Source organism: Bison bison, unplaced genomic scaffold, assembly GCF_000754665.1.
Source record: "Bison bison bison isolate TAMUID 2011002044 unplaced genomic scaffold, Bison_UMD1.0 scf7180017864491, whole genome shotgun sequence".
Lineage (NCBI taxonomy): Eukaryota > Metazoa > Chordata > Mammalia > Artiodactyla > Bovidae > Bison > Bison bison.
In genome coordinates, this window is record NW_011495050.1 from 21,945,654 (window position 1) to 21,966,894 (window position 21,241).

A 21,241-nucleotide genomic window follows, 5' to 3' on the forward strand; every position below is an offset into this window, starting at 1 on the left:
TACAGAAAATGTATTTTGAAGGGAAAGTACTAGATGTATTTTTTTTTTTTTTGCCTAGATTAATTTTTGTGCATATGTATGTACTGTGCTCACACGTTTATTTGTTTTGTTTCCTTTTTTTCAAAAAGAATTTGTGTTTTCTCTTCCATGGGGCATGCTGGGTCTCTGAAACCATCATGGGGGTCAGGTTGAGACACTAAGCCATGCTCTCCCTTTCCGGCAACAGGCTTGAGCCGTGTTACAGGACGCTCCAACAGCTTCCTCTGTGGTCTGACTCTTCACCTTTCATCGTCCAATTGTGTGTTATAAAATACCCAGCAGAGCCACAAAATTATTGTGAGAATTTTATTCTTCTGGATTATGCAGTTTTTCCTCTAGGCTCTGCATTCTCCATTCTTCCTCCAAAAAAAAACAAAAAAATACATTTTAATGAAGTTTTAGAAAGAAAAGTCTTTCTGTTGGGTCTGATTTCAGTTTGTGAAAATGTACATTTCATTGTCTCGAGATTTATGATTATATAGACTTTTACTTGGCCTAGAAAATACCCCCCCCCACCTAATTCTCTTCTTTATTAAAAAAAGATCTATCTTAAATTATAGAAGAAATATAACAATAGTATAGGAAATTAACTTCAAATGTAAGAAGAGTTCAGCCCAAATCCTTCCATCCAGTTAGAACAGACATAACCTTTTCGTGTACACTTGTTTCAAGGCTTTAGTTGAAAATGACTTCGTGTGGTTTCTTTTGAACTCTATGCAATAATGTTTTTCATCCCTCAGGCAGTTTGATCCCTTCATGGTCGCCCCTGCATAGGCTGTATCCCATGCAGCCCACCTGGGCCACTTCTCCTTCTTTTCTGTCTCTCCAAATCCTCTGCTTTTATTTTATACTCACTGTCTCTCTGTCTCACTCCCTCTCTGTATCTCATCCCTTTGCATTTATATTTGGTACTATAGGTCTACCTATTAACTACTCACGCTTCATGCCGCAAGATGGGAGAAGGGGAAATATCACAGGTTTTCAAAAAGCATCTAGGGGCAGGGAGGAGAAGGAATAATGGATTCTCAGACCAAGTTACTGGCAAGATTCTAGAACAGATTAGTAATGTTTGGTTTATGAGCACTTAACTAAGAATTAGAAGCCAGCATGGGCTTACTGAGAATTAGTGAGCCAAACTAATCTCACGCTCTCTGCCTTTTTTATTTTCCCCCTCTCTCTTTTGGATAGTTATGAATCGGTACTTTAGGGAACTGTAAATTTAATGTATTATGATTTCAGTGAATGACAATAATGATAATAAATTGAGCCATCTTACTTCCTGCTCAAAACTTTGTCTAGTGGCTCCTCGTTACACTAAGAATAAAATACAGAATCCTGTATAATCCGGCTCTTGCCATCTCTTGGGCTTTATTTCCTATGCCTCTTTTGCTTGTTAATCCTTTTCCAGGCTAGCTGGAAAACTTGGCCTTTTACGTTTCTCAAATGTGAGTGTGCTTACTGTACTCAGGGCCTCTCAGCCTGGAGGGCTCTCCCCCGAGATATTTGTATCACTTTCTCTCTGATTTAAATCACTCTGTCCAGAAAGCCTTCCCTCCCAACCGTGTCTAAACAATACATGCTCCACTTATGCTGCTGTATTTGTCTTCAGAGCCCTATCATCATCTGTGAAATTCATTCTCAGGTATTTCGCTAATCACAGCTAGTAGGGGTTGACTCTTAATAGCCCAACTTGGAAGTCCAAACTCCTTAATATGGACCCTTTGCAATTTGGCCTCAGTATAGCCTTTCTAGCTTTACCTCTAGCTTCATACTAGTGTCATCCTGTCTGCTCTGTCCTCCCGTCCCTAGCCGACCTCGCCCACCTTGGCCCCATGCACTGTTCCTGTGCTCATCTCCCAGTGTAATGGCTGGAAGAGCAGAGAGACAGGACTGTGTGACCTCAGCTTCTTCACTCATTGCCCATGTTATCGCAGGTATATTCCTTAATTACTAAGTTCCTCAATACCTTTCTTTATGGAAACAGTAGAACCGTCTTGCAAGACTGTTACGAAATGAGGTAATATGTCTTAAGTAGCTGGCACAGATTTAGTGCTTCTCTCTCCTTTTCCTTCACTAATCAGCCTATCTCATCTTCCGTTCCTGCGACATGAGGGACAGTCACGCTTTAGTTGGCTTGACGGATTATTGTCATTCTAGAGAATAATCTGTTCCACACAAATCTGTCATTGGCTTTGACTTTTAAAAATTATTATTTATCAGAGACCTGGATGAAACACTGCAAGTGAACTGGTGTTTTTCCAGCTTACTCAGCTGGTGAGTGACAGGGTCAACACAGGTCCACATGGCTCAGAAACTTGTCCTCCTGCACTGCAGTGACTGTAGAAATGGCAGGAGAGGAGTAGACTGACAGTTTGGATAACAGAGTCTAGTCTCATTTTTGTCATGGTAGTCTGGAATATGGGCTAAAATAAGCAAAGCTAATGTGTTTTTAGGGTGCATTAATAGAAATAGAGTTAGGATGGAGAACAATACCAGTCTGGAGCCTAGAAGGCACTCAATAATGTTTGTGTTTTTTTGTTGCATCGGATTGAATTGTCAGACCGAATGTGGAATATTGTGTTGTATTCTTGGTGCCACATGTTGAGTTGCTCTGCCAAACCAGACTCGGGAAGACTCGGTCAATGAATGCTATGGAAACTACGTCAAATGAGTGAGGGGTGAAAGATGAGTGAGTATTGGACCTGGTTTGGGAACGAGTAGAAATGTTGTAATGAAGCAGCTCTTTCTAAATATTTGAGTGAGAAAGTAACTGAGAAATAAGTGACTGAGAAATAAGTGACTGAGAAAGAAGGGTTAAGAGTTTCTGTGACGCTTCAGGGCAGAACCAGGGCCAGCATTTATGAGGAAATTGATTTTCACTGACTAGAAGAAAGATGTTTAAAGATGGTTTTCTAACCATAGAGTGGGCTGGCTAGTGAAGGACTAAACTCTCTGTGATTAAGATATTCAGGTAATCATTTGGGGAAATATTTTATAGGGGATATACGTATTGGGTGGGAGATTAGACTTTTTCAGGTAAAGAAAATTTGATTAATTTCTTCTACTCTGTTTTTTGTTTTGTTTTTTTCTTGATCCTAGAAATTACACTGTCAATTTTCTGGGGCCAGGATAGATCCCTTTCTTCTGTATCTCCCAAAACTTCTTGAGGATGATTTTTTTTTTAATTTTTACACCTTCCACATAAAATCCTTGAACTAAATAAATAAACCTTCTAATCTTCTTCTGCTTCCCCTCCTCTACTACCTCCACCATCCAAGAAAAAAAAACAACCCAAAAGAAAAACCCAACAGTCTAAGCCTGACAGTATAGATACATATAACAACATTCTCGATCTAAAAGAGCTCTTAGGTCATCTAGATTTCTGAGACCTTCTCCACATCTGTGGTGAAATGCCCACGGTCCCGTAATTGGATGGTGGCACAAATGGGCCTTGGAATGAGGCTGTCTGTCTCCTACACCGTTCCTTTCCGTTACACCATGACACCCTCGGGACGCACTGTAAGATCCAGAAATTGATGGCTGGTGGCCTGCCTCCATGTTACTTTTTGATGAGGGGAACCCAGGACAGTTGCTCTATTATAAACGAGTGTGGCACTTTCCACATCCCAGCTTTCATAACTTCATTCTGTTTGTTCTGGTGCCAGGATCACATTCAGATATTGTTTTCATTTAGTGTCTGGGAAGGTTTTTTTTTTTTTTTTTTGCTGTCAACTCTTTATGGACAAGTGTTTGCTTATTAAATTTTCTTCTATGCTATAGTGTGAAAACACTTTTTTCCCCCCTTTTGGTTTTATTTTGTGTGTTTTAAGCTCAGTGACTGTTGTGGGATTGAGTAGATGAGCCCACATACAGATTTAGGTTGGTCCTCTGTGGGTGGTTTAGAATGTTTGTGACATTTATGGTTTGCAGAAGCTGAAGGGGTGGCCTGTTCTATACCCTCCTTGCAAGGATAGGTATGTCATGTGTTGGCCAGACCATGCTTAGCTATGTGCCTTTGGAATTTTACCATAACTTCTTTTTTTGGAATGATTCTCCACACTTCTTTAAAATCTGTAAGCTATTATAATTTCTTGCAGCTTTATGAAGGAACTATATGTTAGATGGTTGAGTAAAAGGAGAGAGAGAAAGAGACAATGGATTTGAGAAATGAGTGCGATGAAGGAGAGATGAATAACTTGGGTCTTCCTCTGCCAAAATTTAAATATCAGAGACTGATTTTTCAAGGTATTGATGGAGCCCTAGCTAGTACTGCTTAGTTCAGCATTTGTTCCAATGGATGTTGTGATAAGCCTTGTAGCTCAAACATAAAGCACTCAAATTACATAATGTAACTCATTTTATTAACTAAGGATATTTTCTATGCATTTTATGTGGCACATGATTCGTTCCCTCCCACTGGTGAATATGTCCAGTAAATAGTTTATGGTTAAACATCTAAAATGACAATAAAACTTAGATTAAAAGAACTTGTTATTGGTAACTGACTTGTTACATTCAAGCAGTCAGATGTTTCTCATTCACTGACTAAGATGCATGTTTTAAATATAGCTTTGGAACTCAATTAGTAGAGACAGAGTTGGAGCAGAGATGAACATGTATTAAATTAACCTAGTCATTAGTTTTTAATTTAAATACTGTTCAGCTAAATAATTTGGCACCCGGTAAGTTTCAGTGGTGCTTGGCTGGCAGTTTAAGCACATCACTAATTATTCACAGGTTTTTTTTCTCCCCTCCTCTTTTCAAAGAAATGTGGAACCAGCAGTTTATTGTGGTAAAAATATTTTCATGCACTTGCTTTTTCTGTGAAAATATTTTTCGCACATGGATGACTGGTACTACAAAGTTAGCTTTCACCACCTTCAGGTCAGTTCGTTTTAGAACATTTGGAAAATGATACTCTTGAAATAAGAAAATTAAGTAAGGAAAAGAGCAGTCCGTAACAGCTTGCAGAGGACTGAGTTTGAGGCTCAAACTGAAGATTTTTCCCTATCATATGATTAAAAGCTGAGTGTTCTCTAAATCAGCCTACTCAGCTTTCTGGGAGAGAGTCTTCCTCCATCGTTCATTTCTGTCCCCCCCACTTTGCATGGCTTTTATTGTCACATGCTAAACTAATTTGAGGAATTTTGTAGATAAGCTTAGAAATGGTGACAACAGAGGACATGATATGTGAGAAAGATTCCTTTTGAGCAGAGAACAGGACTTCGGGGACTACAGCCCAGGGTTCTTTCTCCTACATGTAGATCCTTGATGGCCAGCCCCTCCATGCATGTGAGCACACATGGAAGTCAGCATGAAGCAACAACCAGCACGTGGGCTTTGAAGTTTGCTTAACCTGGATTCTGTCTCCCCCTGTGCCCTGCCCCCCGTCCCAGCTAAAACCTCTCCGGTGGCTCCCCATCATTCTAAAGCAATGGTTCTCACACTTGAGCATGCATCAGAATCATCTGTGAGCTGGTTAAACACAGAATATTGGGATCCACCCCCAGAATTTCTGATTATGAGGTGAGAACCCTAGAATCTGCATTTCTAACAGATTCCTAGGTGATGCTGATGCTGCTGCTGGTCCAGGGACACACTCCAGGAATCACCGATTCGAGAGACGATGTAGAGAGTTATGGCATAAATAGAAAGTTCTTGGTGAGCTCGTCCTCTGCCTTTGTCTCCAGGTTTCCGTCCTGTTATTCTCCCCTTGGGTCTTCTGCTTCAGCAATGGCAAACTGCTTGCAGGTCCTCAAAGGTGCCCTGTCGTCTGGCACTCCTCGCCTATTGAGTGTGCAAATACCTTGATACACTCACTGTTTCTCTTGCTGAGTTCCCTCCTCTCCCTTGTCTGCCTGATATGAATGCCTGTTTATTCTTTCAGACTCAGCTTTCTTTATGTGGTGCTGCTTCACTTTCACTTTTCACTTTCATGCATTGGAGAAGGAAATGGCAGCCCACTCCAGTGTTCTTGCCTGGAGAATCCCAGGGACGGGGGAGCCTGATGGGCTGCCGTCTATGGGGTCACACAGAGTCAGACACGACTGAAGCGACTTAGCAGCAGCAGCAGCAGCAGCTGTGCTTAGTCGCTCAGTTGTGTCTGATTTCTTTGCGACCCCATGGACTGTAGCCCACCAGGCTCCTCTGTCCATGGGATTCTCCAGGCAAGAATACTGGAGTGGGTTGCCATGTCCTCCTCCAAGAGATCTTCCCAACCCAGGTCTCCCACACTGCAGGCAAATTCTTTCTTGTCTGAGCCACCAGGGAAGGACAAGAAGGTGCAGGAGGCCACACTGAGCTGTGGGCACTCCAGCCCACTGTCCTTTTGGGGCCAACCTTGGGCCCTGCTCTGAGGCGGTTTCTGATAACCAAAGCATCAGGCTGCCTCTCCTCAAGGACTCTGGGGGTCTCAGGAGGGTCAATGTCCTTAATTTCCTGAAGATTCTTGACAAATCCCCCTGTGCCGTCAGTCCACTTTGTAAATACTTCTGTTGTAGTTAAATTATGTGTTGAAATGAACTTACACAGGCGTTGTCACTCAAAATGAATTATTTGTGCTCTGCAGAGTGAGTGAGGGTGATTTAAAGAGTGAGGGTGACTCTGTGTAGCCATTTACAAACACACATAGACCAGTCTGTGAACATCCTTGAGGGGGTCTGAGACGGAGGAGGAGACTCTACCATTCCCTCGGTGACTCTGACCTTCCTGCCTCTTAGCAGAGCTGTCGTCTCACACTGAGGGTGACCCTAGTGTCAAACATACATACATGTATAATGTGAGCTTTAAACACAAGCCCACTGCTTTATCTGGTCCCTAACTGAAGAATTAATGACACATTTTAACGTCAGAGGAAAAATTCACAATGATGACTTTCTTGAAAGTTCAGTTCAGTTCAGTTCAGTTGCTCAGTCGTGTCCGACCCTTTGCGACCCCATGGACTACAGCACACCAGGCCTCCCTGTCCATCACCAGCTCCCGGAGTTTACTCAGACTCATGTCTGACTCATGTCCATTGAGTCAGTGATGCCATCCAGCCATCTCATCCTCTGTCGTCTTTGCCACTCAGCTTTCTTCACCGTTCAACACTCACATCTATACATGACCACTGGAAAAATCGTAGCCTTGACTAGACGGACCTTTGCTGGCAAAGTAATATCTCTGCTTTTTAATATGCTGTCTAGGGTGGTCATAAATTTTCTTCCAAGGAGTAAGCATCTTTTAATTTCATGGCTGCAGTCACCATCTGCAGTGATTTTTGGAGCTCCCCAAAATAAAATCTGTCACTGTTTCCACTGTTTCCCCATCTATTTCCCATGAAGTGATGGGACCAGATGCCATGATCTTCGTTTTCTGAATGTTGAGCTTTAAGCCAACTTTTTCACTCTCCTCTTTCATTTTCATCAAGAGGCTCGCTCTTTAGTTCTGCTTCAGTTTCTGCCATAAGGGTGGTGTCATCTGCATATCTGAGGTTATTGGTATTTCTCCCAGCAATCTTGATTCCAGTTTGTGCTTCCTCCAGCCCAGCGTTTCTCATGATGTACTCTGCATATAAGTTAAATAAGCTTAAGGGAGATAATATACAGCCTTAACGTACTCCTTTCCTTATTTGGAACCAGTCTGTTAATCCGTGTCCAGTGCTAACTTGAAAGTTAGAACAACACTATACTTTATGACAGTTTTCAAGGATTTCAAGGGCTAGCTTTAGTTAAATATGATTTCATGTTATGGACTGACTGTAGGACCCCTCTCTCTTGTGTCACATTTCAGTTGAGATGTGAGCTCTTTGATTTTCAAAATTGGCCTCGTTTCTCAGATGCAGGTCTTAAAAGTTGGGGTGCCTGGTGAGGGGTTTGAACCCTCTGCTCCTCATGGGGCTGCTTTGCATTTTGAGTTACAGGGGTGACTGCTCCAGGGGTGGGGTTTATGGTGAGTTGTGTCCTGGCTTCTGCTACCTGTTTGATGTGGTTTTCATCTTGTTTGCCCAGTGTGTAGTCACCACTCAGCCAGCTTTTAGGCTTTTTTTATTTTGTTTTTAGGCTTCTTTACAAAGAACCTTTTCTATGTGTAGCTGTGGAATCAGTGTGTCCATCGGAGGAGGCATCTTCAGGATCTTCCTAAGATGCCATCTGGCTGTAGGATGAGTCTTCATTAAAAAATATGTCTGTGTATACACATACACAGGCTTCCCTGGTAGCTCAGCTGGTAAAGAATCCGTCTGCAATGCAGGAGATCCCAGTTTGATTCCTGGGTTGGGAAGTTCCCCTGGAGAAGGGATAGACTACCCACTCCATTATGCTTGGGCTTCCCTGGCGGCTCATGTGGTTAAGAATCCACCTGCAGTGTGGTAAGCCTGGGTTCTATCCCTGGGTTGGGAAGATCCCCTGGAGAAGGGCACGGCAACCCACTCCAATATTCTTGTCTGGAGAATCCCCTTGGACAGAGGAGCTGGCAGGCTACAGTCCATGGGGTCGCAAAGAGTTGGACACGACTGACTAAGAATACAGCACGGCACATATACATACACATATATATTGTTGTTAAGTCACTCAGTCGTGTCTGACTCTTTCACGACCCCATGGGCAGTAGCCTGCCAGGCTCTTCTGTCCATGGGATTTCCCAGGCAACAATACTGGAGTGAGTTGCCATTTCCTTCTCCAGGGGATCTTCCTGACCCAGGGATTGAACCTGCATCTCATACATTACAGGCAGATTCTTTAGCTCTGAGCCACCAGGAAAGTTACATGTATATATGTGTGTGTATATATATGTATGTATGTGTGTATATATATGCACACACATACATATAAACACATAATAGGTATTTGTACATATACACATATATTTGTAACTCCAATTTTATAACATCCTGCTATTTATTACATTTTAACTAACAGTGTATCTAGCAATCTCCTAGTAAAACTTGGCAGAATTGACGCTCTCCTCAGTACACTTACTACATGAGTATGCAGTTCATTGAAGGTGTCCTAAAATAAATTAATGTTATGAAAAAGAGACCTGATTCTAGAGGTCCCTTTGGAGGGCAAAATGAGAAAAGACACAGACAGTCCACCATATACTTGCTATGGAGTGATTTACCCCAAGTCACAGAGCTACTTATTGGCAAGCTGGTATTAAAACTCAAGACTCCTGACTGTAACTGACTGACTTTAAATAAAAGTTGGCAGCATTTAGTAATTACAGAGAAAGGCTCAGAAATGTTGTCTTTCACTCTCTCTCTCTCTTTTTTTGTCACAGTGAATGGAATGGTGTTGAAATAGTCTTAAATGAAGAACACATTGTATTTAATTTTCTCCTTTTGGGCGAGGGAGACTTAGCTTTCACGGCTCCTGGGAATGAAAGAGACAACAGGAGTGTTGTATCTTCTCTGATTCATTCTTCCCTAGTAATCCACCCCCTTCTAAGAGAATAACATTGCTTCACAGAGACGAGGGTGTATTTTTTTCTAGTTCCAAAGAAGCACAGAGGTAAGTTGTTGTTCAGTTGTTCAGTCGTGTCCGACTCTATGTGACCCCATGGACTGCAGCATGCCAGGCTTCCCTGTCCTTCAGCATCACCTGGAGTTTCCTGAAACTCATGTCCATTGAGTCGATGATGCCATCCAACCATCTTATCCTCTGTTGCCCCTTCTCCTCCTATCCTCAATCTTTTCTAGAGATAAGAGTTGTATGCAAAGGAAATTTCTGCCATAATATATCCTGACACTTATGGCATAAGTACATTTGGAAGGAAGGGTTCAGTGGGTTCCCTTACCTATAGTCAAAAGATTTCCAAGCTCCTAAGAGGAAAGATGTAACTATTAAGAATACAGAACTTTGTGTAAGTATATATGCATACATGTAAGTATCACATCTTCTTGGAGCAGTGAGTTTCTGGTTTTTAAGACATTTCCACAAATTTATTTTGCAGACCTTTTCAGAGGCAGTTAGATTTAATGTGGTCTATGGAGTTTTTGAAGTAGTTAACAATGCTCCACAACTTCTGGAAAAGCAGTTGAAAAAAATTGTACTAAACCAGCGACCTCGAAATCCTATCTATGATGTTGTAAGGAAAGGAAAGAGTGATGTTAAACCTGTTCAAGTGAACGCCCCTCACGAAGATGAGACCATTAATGTCAACTACAATATCATGGTAAGAAAGTATATTTGAGTTACATCTTACTGGATAAATAAAGCATTAAATGAAATTATCATCAGATTCCTTGGGCGTCCCTTTCTAAAGTTTAACTGTATTTATTAAATTTTATTGTACTTACATACAAAGTATTTGTCAGTAACAGTATCATCTTATTCATATGAAATGACCAGTTTAGCAGTTTCTTGATATTTGATTATCAGTATGAGAAGGTTCATGTAATTTACTTTGAATATTTAGCAAGTACAGTTAATTTGGGGCAGTATATATATATATATATCCTTTATAGTTTAGGTGTATTCTAGAAAGTATGGGTATATAGACATATCTTGGATATATTGCAGGTTGGCTCCAGACCACTACAGTAAAGTGAATATTGTGATGAAGCAAATCACACGATTATTTTGATTTCCCAGTACATAAAAAAATTACGTTTACACCACACTGTAGCCTATTAAGTGTACCATAGCATTGTGTCTTAGGAAACAATGTACATACTTTAATTAAAAAATACTTCATTGCTAAAAAATACTAACCATCATCTGAGCTTTCAACAAGTCTTTGTAGTAACATCAAAAATAACTGATCACAGATCACCATAACAGATGTAGTAATAATGAAAAACTCTGAAAGATCGTAGTTACCCAAATGTGACACAGAAACATAAAGTGAGCAAATACTGTGGAAAAAATGGTGCAGCTAGACTTGCTTGCCCCTGGGATGCCCCTCACCTTCAGTTGGTGAAGAACAAAGCATCCGTGAGGCACAATAAAGCAAAGCACAATGGAGTAAGTTACGCCTGTACAGTGAACTTATTTCAGTGAGTTCTGTCGAGCAGTTGGGAATTAAGATTTCTATTTTTAATTATTATATTAGTTTCAGGTGTATAGCACAGTGATTGGATATTTTTACGCATTGTGAAATGAGACTTACCATCTGTCACTATTACAGAGTTATCACAGTGTTATTGGCTATGTTCCCTAAGCTGTGCATTGCATCCCTGAGACTTGTTTTATAACTAGAAGATTGTACCGCTTAATTCCCTTCACCTATCTTGCCCATTCCCCCGTCCCCTCCACTCTGCAACCACTGGTTTGTTCTCTATGACTCTGTTTCTGTAGTGTTATGTTTGTTAGTTTGTTGTTTTTTAGATTCCACATGTAAGTGAAATCATATCACATTTGTCTTTCTCTGTTTAAATTTCACTTGGTATAGTATACCCTTTAGGTCCCTCCATGATTGTTGCAAATGGCAAGATTTCATTCTTATTTGTGGCTGAGTAATGGCTCATCTTCTCTATCCATTCATCTATCAATGGATATTTAGGTTGCTTTCCTATCTTGGTTACTGTAAATAACGATACAGTGAACTTGGGGTACCTATATCTTTTTTAATTTGAGTTTTTCTTTTCTTCAGATAAATACCCAGAGGTGGAATTGCTGGATCAGATAGTAGTTCTAGCTGTAATTTTTGAGGAAACTCCATGCTATTTTTCATAGCTGGTTGTACCAATTTACATTACCACCAACAGTGCACAAGAGTTCCCTCTTCTCCATATCCTCACCAATACTTTGTTGTCTTTTTAAAAATAGCCATTCTGACAGGTGTGAGATGATATCTCATTGTGGTTTTGATTTGCATTTCCCTTACAATTAGTGATCTTAAGCATCTTTTAATGTGCCTGTTGGCCATCTGTATGTCTTATCTGGAAAAATGTGTTTTAAGTTCCTTAACCAATTTTTAAAATTGGATTTTTTTTTTTTTTTTTGCTGTTAAGTTGTATGAGTTCTTCATATATTTTGGATATTAACCCTTATCAGACGTGTCATTTGCAAAATGCTTCTTTGATTCAGGAAGTTGCCTTTTTGTTTTGTTGACGGATTCTTTCGCTGTACAAGACGTTTTAGTTTGATGTAGTTCCATTTGCTTACCTGTTGCCCTTGTCTGAGGGGACAGATCCAAAATAAAAATGTTGCTAAGATCAGTTTCAGAGAGCATATTGCCTATGTTTTCTTTTAGGAGTTTTATGGATTCAGGTCTTACATTTAAGTCTTTAATCCATTTGAGTTTATTTTCGTATATGCTGTAAGAAAGTGGTCTAGTTTTATTCTTTTGCTTATAGCTGTCCAGTTTTTTAAGCACCGTTTATTGAAGAGACTATCTTTCCCACATTGTATAGTCTTGTCTCTTTTGTCATAGATTAATTGACCATAGAACTGTGGATTTATTTCTGGGCTCCCTGTTCTGTTCCATTGCTCTATATGTCGGTTTTTTTTTTTTTGTACAATGACAATGATAGGAAGAGCTGACTTTGAAGGATCAAAAAGCGATCTCGCTATGAATGCTTGGCTGCCACAAACCAGTTATCCCTGTGGTAACTTTTCTGAGGCCTCCTGCTTAAAATCCTGAAGGTCAAAAGGATCGTGAGGCCCTGCTTTCATGGTCTGTATTCGTATTAAAAATCAAGATTAAGCGAGCTTTACCCTTCTGCTCCATGGGAGGTTTCTGTCCTCCCTGAGCTCGCCTTAGGACAGCCGTGTTACAGTCTGACAGGTGTACCACCCCAGTCAAACTCCCTATCTGGCACTGTCCCTGGAGAGGGTCACACCCAGCCAGCTTGCGGCTGGGTGCTAGGCGCCAGAAGTGAGAGCCCCTCAGGGCTTGCAGTAGCATCCTGCTTTAATTAATATAGGTTTACTTTTCACTGTCATGCGTTGGAGAGGGAAATGGCAACCCACTCCAGTGTTCTTGCCTGGAGAATCCCAGGGACGGAGGAGCCTGGTGGGCTGCGGTCCATGGGTTACACAGAGTTGGACACGACTGAAGTGACTTAGCAGCAGCAGCAGTATGGTTTGAAATCAGGGAACATAATACCTCCTGCTTTGTTCTTTCTTAAGATTGCTTTGGATATTTGGGGTCTTTTGTGGTTTTATATAAATTCTTTGTGTATGTGTGTGTCTGTGCTCAGTCACACAGTAATGTCTGGCTCTCTGCGACCCCATGGTGTTTAGCTAGCCTCCTCTGTCCGTGGAGTTTCCCAGGCAAGCATACTGGAGCTGGTTGCCATTTCCTACTCTAGGGGATCTTCCCTCCCCAGGGATCAAACTTACATCTCCTGCATTGGCATACAAATTGTAGGATTATTCTAGTTCTGGGGAAAATGCCATGAGTGTTTTGCTAGGGATTGTATTGAATCTTTAGAATAATATGTAGAATGTACATTTTAACAATAATAATTCTTCCCAGCCACAAGCACGGTGTATCTTTCCATTTATTTGTTTATCTTTAATTTCTTTCATCAATATCTTATAGTTTTCAGGCTACAGGTCTTTCACCTCCTTAGTTAAATTTATTCTTGTGTATTTTATTCTTTTCGATGCAGTCATAAATGTGATTGTTTTCTTAATTTTTCTTTCTGGTGGTTCATTATTAGAGTATAGAAATGCAACATATTTCTGTATATTAATTTTATATTCTACAACTTTACCAAATTCATTTGTTATAATAATTTTTGGTAGTCTTTGTACTCAGTCATGTCTGACTCTTTATGACCCCATGGACCGCAGCTTACCAGGCTCTTCTATCCATGGAACTTTCCAGGCAAGAATACTGGAATGGATTGCCATTTCCTACTCCAGGTTTGGTAGTGTTTAGGGTCTTCTATATATAGTGTCATGTCATCTGCAAATAGTGACTGTTTTACTTCTTTTTTTCCAGTTTGAATGTCTTGTTTTTTTCTTGTCTGATTGCTGTGGCTAGGAGTTTGAACATCATGTTGAATAAAAGTGGTTAAGAGTGGATACCCTTCTCTTGTTCCTGATCTTAGAGGAAAATTTTTCAGTTTTTCACCACCGACTATGATGTTAGCTGTGGGTTTGTCACCTGGCCTTTATTATGTTGACATATGTTCCGTCTCTGCCCCCTTTGTTGAGAATTTTTTTAATCATAAATGGATGTTGAATTTTGTCAAATGCTTTTTCTGTATCTATTGAGATGATCGTATGATTTTTATTAATTTTTTAATATGGTGTATCACATTGATTTGTCAATATTGAACCATCCTTGCATCTCTGGAATAAATCCCACTTGATCTGATTTATTATTCTTTTAATGTGTTGTTGAATTCAGCCGTTATGCTTTTATTTATTATTTCTGGCTGCACTGGGTCTTTGTTGCTGCATGCAGTCGTCCTCTATTTGCTGTGGAGCAGGGTTACTCTTGGTTGAGATGTGTGGACTCTCATATGGTGGTTTCTCTTGTTGCAGGGCACAGGCTCTAGGCATGCAGGCTTCGGTGGTTGTAATGTGTGAGTTCAGCAGTTGTGGCATGTGGGCCCTAGAGCGCAGGCTCAGTAGTTGTGGGGCACAGGCTTAGTTGCTCTGCAAAATGCGGAATCCTCTCAGACCAGGGATCAAACTTAAATCCACTGCACTGGAAGGTGGATTTCTATCCCTTGTATCACCATGGAAGTGCCAACCATTATGTTTTATTGGATCTGTTTGCATCTTTTGTTATCAGGTATATTGGTCTGTAATTATCTATCTTTCTTTCTTTTTGGTTTTGGTATCAGGGTAATGCTGGCCTTGTAGGGTGAGTTTGGAAGTGTTTCTCTTCAATTTTCTGAAACAGTTTGAGAAGGATAGGTGTTAACTCTTTTTTAAATGTTTGGTAGAATTCCCCTGTGAAGGCTTCTGATCTTGCACTTTTGTTTTTTAGGAGTTGTTTTTTTTTTTTTTTTTAATCACTATAATTGATTTTCTATTTCTTCATGATTGAGTCTTAGAAGATTTTTTGTTTTTAGGGATTTATCCATCTCTTCTAGATTGTCCAGTTGTTGACAAATAATTGTTCATACTAGTCTCTTATGATTCTATTTCTGTGATATTGGTTGTAACTTCTCTTTTCTGGTTGTATTTGGAACCTCTTATTTATTGATGAGTTTGAATAAAGGTTTATCAGTTTTATCTTTTCAAAGAACTGGCTCTTCATTACTGATTTTTTTAGTCTCTATTTCACATATTTCTGCTTTGATATTTATTATTTTCTTCCTTGTCCTAACTTCGGGCTTCGTTTTTCTACTATGGTGCATAGTAGGTGAGATTGGAGCACTCCCTTTGTGAGAGAAGCCTCTGAGTTTTCCTCCTCTGCAATTGTTCACCTGTGAATATTGTGTTACTTTTCACCTGTCGTGCTGGCTCACAAATTACACTGTTGTTGGAACTGCTCTTAGCGCCCTGCCCCCCGACTTACCTGTTGGTTTGCCAGCAGTTGGCCCTGGTGTTTTTCCTGCGTTTTCACCAGGCCACCTGTGTGAATCCACCAAAGTCAGGTCCCAGGATTGCGGTAGTCGTGTACCTGGATCATCTGTGGTAGCTAGCTATGGAGGCAGCTCAGATTCTGACCTGGCCCAGTCTCTGTGTGAACGTGACCACAAAGCCCACAGTGGCTGAAACTAGACCCATCTGAGCTGTGTGAGTGCTCATCCATTTGGACATTCCACAGGCACTGAGTTCACAGCACTGACAGTGAGGGTGTATGTGAATCTGCAGCTCTTGTGGCCATGAGGAGAGATTTCAGCTCTTCTGTTTTAGTTGCATGGCCCCTGGGGCTCAGCTGTGGTTTCAGCCCCACCTCTGTGCATGTTCCTCCGAAGGCTGCCCTAGAGCACCTGTGCCCTGCCCAGGTAGGCAGGGGAAGAGGTGATGATGGGCAGAGCGTGTGAGCCTGCTCTGGGAGGTGCCCCTCCTAGTATCCATGGAGACAGGGGTGCATGGGGAAGGGGACTGAAATTACGGCAGTCCCCCTCCTGTGGGTCACTCAGCAATGGTGCCCTGCTTCTTTGGCGGCCCAGGCTTCTTCCATGAACATTCCCAGTTGTGGAGCTCCTTACTCCCATCCTTGCGGGCTGTCTCTTCACAGCCAACAACTGTCTCCTCACTGTGTCTACTCTCCAAACCCCACGTTCCAGCACCCAGCCCCTCTCTGCATCAACAGACAACAACTCAGGCTGGAGCATGCAGGGCTGCAGGGCTGCAGAATGGAACATCCATGTAGGTCTTAATCTGTCCTACCTGTCACAGACCAGTTGCTGTGCTTTCCTCCAAGCTCCTGAAGCTCCCCCTCCATCCCAGCTGATCTGCCCAATGGTGAGGGGGCTTCCCTGAGTGCAGGAGCCTCTTCTATCCTTCAGCTCCCCACCAGGGGTGCAGGTACCATTCTGTTTCTCTTTTTCTTTCTTAAGTCCTACCCAGATGTGTGAAGATTTTTCCTGTCCTTTTAGGTGTCCAAGGTCCTCTGCTAGTGTACAGCAGGCACTCTGAGAATTGCTCCATTTGTAGATGTATTCTTGATGTACTTGTGGGGAGAGGTGAACTCCACATCCTTCTATTCTGCCATCTTGACTCCATCCCCATCTCAATCATGTTCTGTGGAAACCTTGGTTTTCATGCCTATGGGGCCTCCTACAGAGTCCTGAACTTCTGGCACTTGTTCAGTTGCTAAGTCATGTCTGATTCTTTGCCACCCCATGGTCTAGAGCATGCCAGGCTTCCCTGTTCTTCACTATCTCCCAGAGTTTGCTCAGACCCATGTCTATTGAGCTGATGATGCCGTCCAACCATCTCATTCTCCATTGGGAGCTCAGGGTCATAGCCATTAGACCACCAGGGAAGTCCCCTGTTTGTGATTATTTTTAACCTGTTTTATATCTGTGAAAATAATGACACTGATTAATTTTTTTTTGGTCATTTTTCCTCTTTCAGTAAGTTACTTAAGTTTTCTGGATTCAGTTTGTTAGTCTGTAACATGTAGATGATAGCTGATGTAGGTTTGTTGAGAGAATTAATGAAGTGTACCAGCAGACAAAGTGGCTTCAAACTTGAGACTCGGGGTTCTTTGTCCTGTCCAAACAGAAGGTAGAGACAGGCTCCCTATAAGAGCTAGAGGTAACATTGCTCTAGTGATTAGACCATCATTGTCCTAACAGGTGATTTTCTGTGATGCTTTCTTTTTCACTTGTCTTCTAACAGTGTCTCAATCGTGAACAAGGTATTCACTGGGTCAAAAAAGAAAGACTTCCAACTTTTCTGGAAAGTGATTGTTACTTTGAATACAGGTATTGTAATTCATCAATATACATATATTTTAAATGATTTTTTTCACCAAAAATCATTTTTATTTACTTTCTTAATAAAATTGTGTACTTTAACCCCATTGGAGTTTGTATTTTGGTTACTATGTAGTATAATATAGAGCATTGGTAAAAATTGCTTAACATTTCCAAAGAGATTTCATAGAAACAGTACCTAATAAATGTACTTCAATTCTGCTTCTTTGATCATTATATTTAAATTTTTTTCTACTTCTGTAAAGGTGTTTGTGTTCAGGGTGATAAAAAATGAATACAAATGGCATAAAAAAGACAGAATGTTCTAGCACAGGGCCAAGTTTTTCTTTTATGTTCCCTGACTTTTAAAGTTTAAGTTCCTAAACAGTCTGAAATTTTACTAAAATTTGACCCTTTCTTAGAACAACTATTTTCTAAAATACAATAAAACAGAATAATTATTAATTAATTAGTGATCCTATGAATATGCCATTAATTTTAGCAGCTCCTAAGAGACTCATCCTGCAAAGCTAGGAGGGAAGATTGATTTGAATACATAAAATTTTAGTTTTTATTCTGAATTCTACCATATTTGAAATTTATTTCAATTTGTATGATTTCTGAAATACAGGTTAGCCAAATTGATTTCACAAGTAAGATGGAGTGAATCAGGCATGAATATCATATTAGGTACAGAGTTTTCACCCTGGGTCCTGAAAAAACCACCCAGTCCACCACCTCCTCCTGTTGAAGAAGATGATGTTATAATTATGAAGAAGTTCTACATTTCTCTGGGCGAGGTAAAAGTTTGAGTGTTTCTTTGTGACTTGGCACTTTGGTGAAACTTGTCTTTTTAGAGACATGATGTTCATTTGAATAAGAAAATGTTTTCAAATACTTCCAAAGTAGATTTAGCAGAAATTCTTTTGGATTTATGATGACTTGTTTGCCTTACACTCTTTCACCTGAAATGTAATTAGAATTATTATTGTCATGTGTACAAAGGAAAATGGAAAATTGAAGAGCATGCCCACTGTCACATGGGAAGTAAGGCTTTAATTGTTCATTCCAATTTTTTTATTATTTAGAATCTATAATATTTGTACAAAGCAATGATAAATTGGATCTTCTCCTCCATATTGTCAAGATTATTTTTTAGTAATTAAATGCATTAGTGTTTAACTGTTACCAGGTATAAATTTGCCCTCCACAATTGGAGATTGTTGGGTAGTATAAGTACATATGAAGAAATCTAACCCAGAATCAGATGTCCTTTTGGAGAACCACAGTATAGTCAAACTTGTAGTTAGATCTTTGGCTTTATCAGGGAGGGAACCTTTTCCTTCTACCCTTGTAGGTTCTTTGGCTGGTCTAATTAAAAAATATTGACATAAGATAGTTATAGGCAAAAAAACACACAAAAGGTAATTTAGTTATGTACAGGAGCCCTTTAAGAATATGAGACCCGAAACAAGTTGGGCAGTTGAGCTATCCTGAGCTTGGGAATGGGATAGGGGCCTGGGGCTTCAGAGGGGAATAGGGTAAGTCACAGGACTATAAGAAGACCAGATGTTTGCTAATTAGATGTTGCCTGCCATAGAGGTAGGTAGTCATTCACATAAAAGTCATCTCTGGTACTGGCTCTCTCTGAGCCTGGCCCTGTAACTAAATTCTTTTAGGTGAATTTAGGTAGTTAAAGGAGAGGTAAATGTTTCTCTTGAGTCTACTGGGTCGAGGTCTCCTTTGGCTCACAATAATCCAGGTCATGGCATGTTTTGGGGTCACTATCCTGCTTCTCTTTACCTTCTAATTATTAAATCTCTCTGGGAACAGGTTTCCAATATACAATTCTTTGCAAAACCAGGAACTGCAAATATGTTACCCATGTGTTGCTCTTGTCCTAGTTTCCATTCATGACAGACATTGCTAATCAATCATGGCAGTTTTCCTGCTGAGCTAGGACTTGGCTCTAAGTTCTTTTCAACACAGCCTCCTAGGCAGGCACTTCCAATTGATCAAAGATGTCATTCAAGAGGAAAACATCTCTGTTGGAATGGATATCCTTACACTATCTTTTTGAACATTTTTTTTTCATGTGTAAGCTCCTATATAATTTTGCAGTTTGACAGTTCTATCAGCAATATTTGGCAAAAATGTTAAAAAAAAATGTATGCCAGTCCCATTATTTCCTCTGAATAATGCTCAGGGATGTACTAAAGTCACATTTTTCTTTTCTCTTGTATTTATTTTTCAGTATTTATTTTTCCTACTAACATATGTGTTCCAATAATGTTAGGGATGTCAAAAACATACTAATGGTAGAGGTCCATAAACATGCAAAGGAAAGAATCAATCTAGGGGAATAAGTTCTGATTCCTTACATGTAAATTGAATCAAATATAAGAAAATAAAAATCAAAGCTACTTTACTTTTACTATTTTCTGTGATGGAAAAAAACTCATTTCTGTCAACTTGAGTAATACCTGAATTATATATTTCTTTTTAATAGCCTTTGAGCTTGAGTGTTCAATTTTTGGGGCTGTTAAATCATTAAACCATGACTATAGATAGGTATTAATCCTTATGATAATTAGTAATATTTCTTTGTCCTCAGTTGTACCATCGAAACACAAACAATTAACCCATCTTTTAAGAATATAAAGTAGAATAGTTAACTGTTTTTATATTTAACTAACTACTTCTTTCTCCTCTATCTTCTGCTCTCTTATCTTTTTGTATAATTAATTTAATGACTCTTGTATGTTGGTCTTAATTCCTTGATAGTTCCTTAATTATTTTGGTCTCCTCTCAGTGCTTAGGATAGAACTTGGAACAGAGAAGTCATTTAATAAATATTTTGAATGAATATAATTAGTAGTAAATGATTTGGTTTTAGAGAAAGAAAAAGAGGAAACAAAAGGAAATTAGATTCAAAGCTACTGGGGTCGCACAGAGTCGGACACGACTGAAGTGACTTAGCAGCAGCATCTACCTTACTTCTAAAAGGGACAGTACCACACCAGCGGCACCTGGTGTTTCTCTCTCTCGCCTTTGGTCTTGTTGTGTGGCCCGACTTGCCCCGCTAATTCTCCATAATTCCATTTGAGCCTTGCCTCCTCTGTAAGTGTTCCTTAGGCTAAGAGGACTTAGTTCGAAAAAAGGAAAAGTGAGAGTAATGCTGGACACTCCCTTCTCTGCCTCTGTTGAACAAGTTGGATTATCCTAGAAAAGGAGGTGAGGACAAAGTGGGAAGAAGAATCTTCCCAGGGCATCTGAGATGGAGTTTCTTAGGACTGGGGCTTTTGAAGCTGCATGTCAGGTTGGGAATTGGATCAGCTGACTCAGGAGTACATAAAGAAAGGAAAAACTGAAGACTCTATCCAGGGGCAGGTGAGTCAGAAATCATCCTTCAGGAAGCATCCCATCCAAGCAAAGTTGCGAAAACAGAATCTAAGGTAAAGGGGAAGTTCAACATGGAGAGGTTTCCAGTGCTACTGAGAGTAAGTTTTTGTCATATTAAGGAGGAGCTGTTAAAAACACTGAGCCTGACCAGATGGATCTGGGGGCATGAAATCATTGAGAAAGTTGTAAATGGGAGCAGCTGGCGTAAGATGCATCCAAAGACTGATGAGCTGTGGAGCCTGCCAAGTTAACCTAGATGGCGGGAGTTTGTAGTGAATCCAGGAAGGAGGGTTGCGTACTTCCGGTGGAGGAGTGAAGAATTTGATGGGTATTGGGCCCCTTTTTTTTCTTTTGATCATCTAATATGAAAATAATCTGAAATTTCCTTACCATTATTCTCAGCTAATGAATTTTTCTATGTACAATATTCTTGTCTTTCACAGCATAATTTTTCCTTTACGTATTGTACTATACAAATTGAGTATTATCATAATGATTTATCCAGATTCATGATTGGAAGAATACTGCTAATCTTGGTTA

General features: G+C 40.2%; 1 protein-coding gene across 1 annotated transcript in view; it reads left to right on the forward strand.

Moving 5' to 3' along the window:
* Positions 1–21,241, forward strand: part of RGS22 (regulator of G-protein signaling 22) — a 154,909-nt gene that overhangs the window by 33,077 nt on the left and 100,591 nt on the right. The window contains exons 7-9 of the mRNA XM_010863558.1: positions 9,970–10,191; positions 17,223–17,308; positions 17,931–18,099. Of these exons, the coding sequence (XP_010861860.1) occupies positions 9,970–10,191; positions 17,223–17,308; positions 17,931–18,099 (477 nt within the window). The remainder of the gene's footprint in view (positions 1–9,969; positions 10,192–17,222; positions 17,309–17,930; positions 18,100–21,241) is intronic.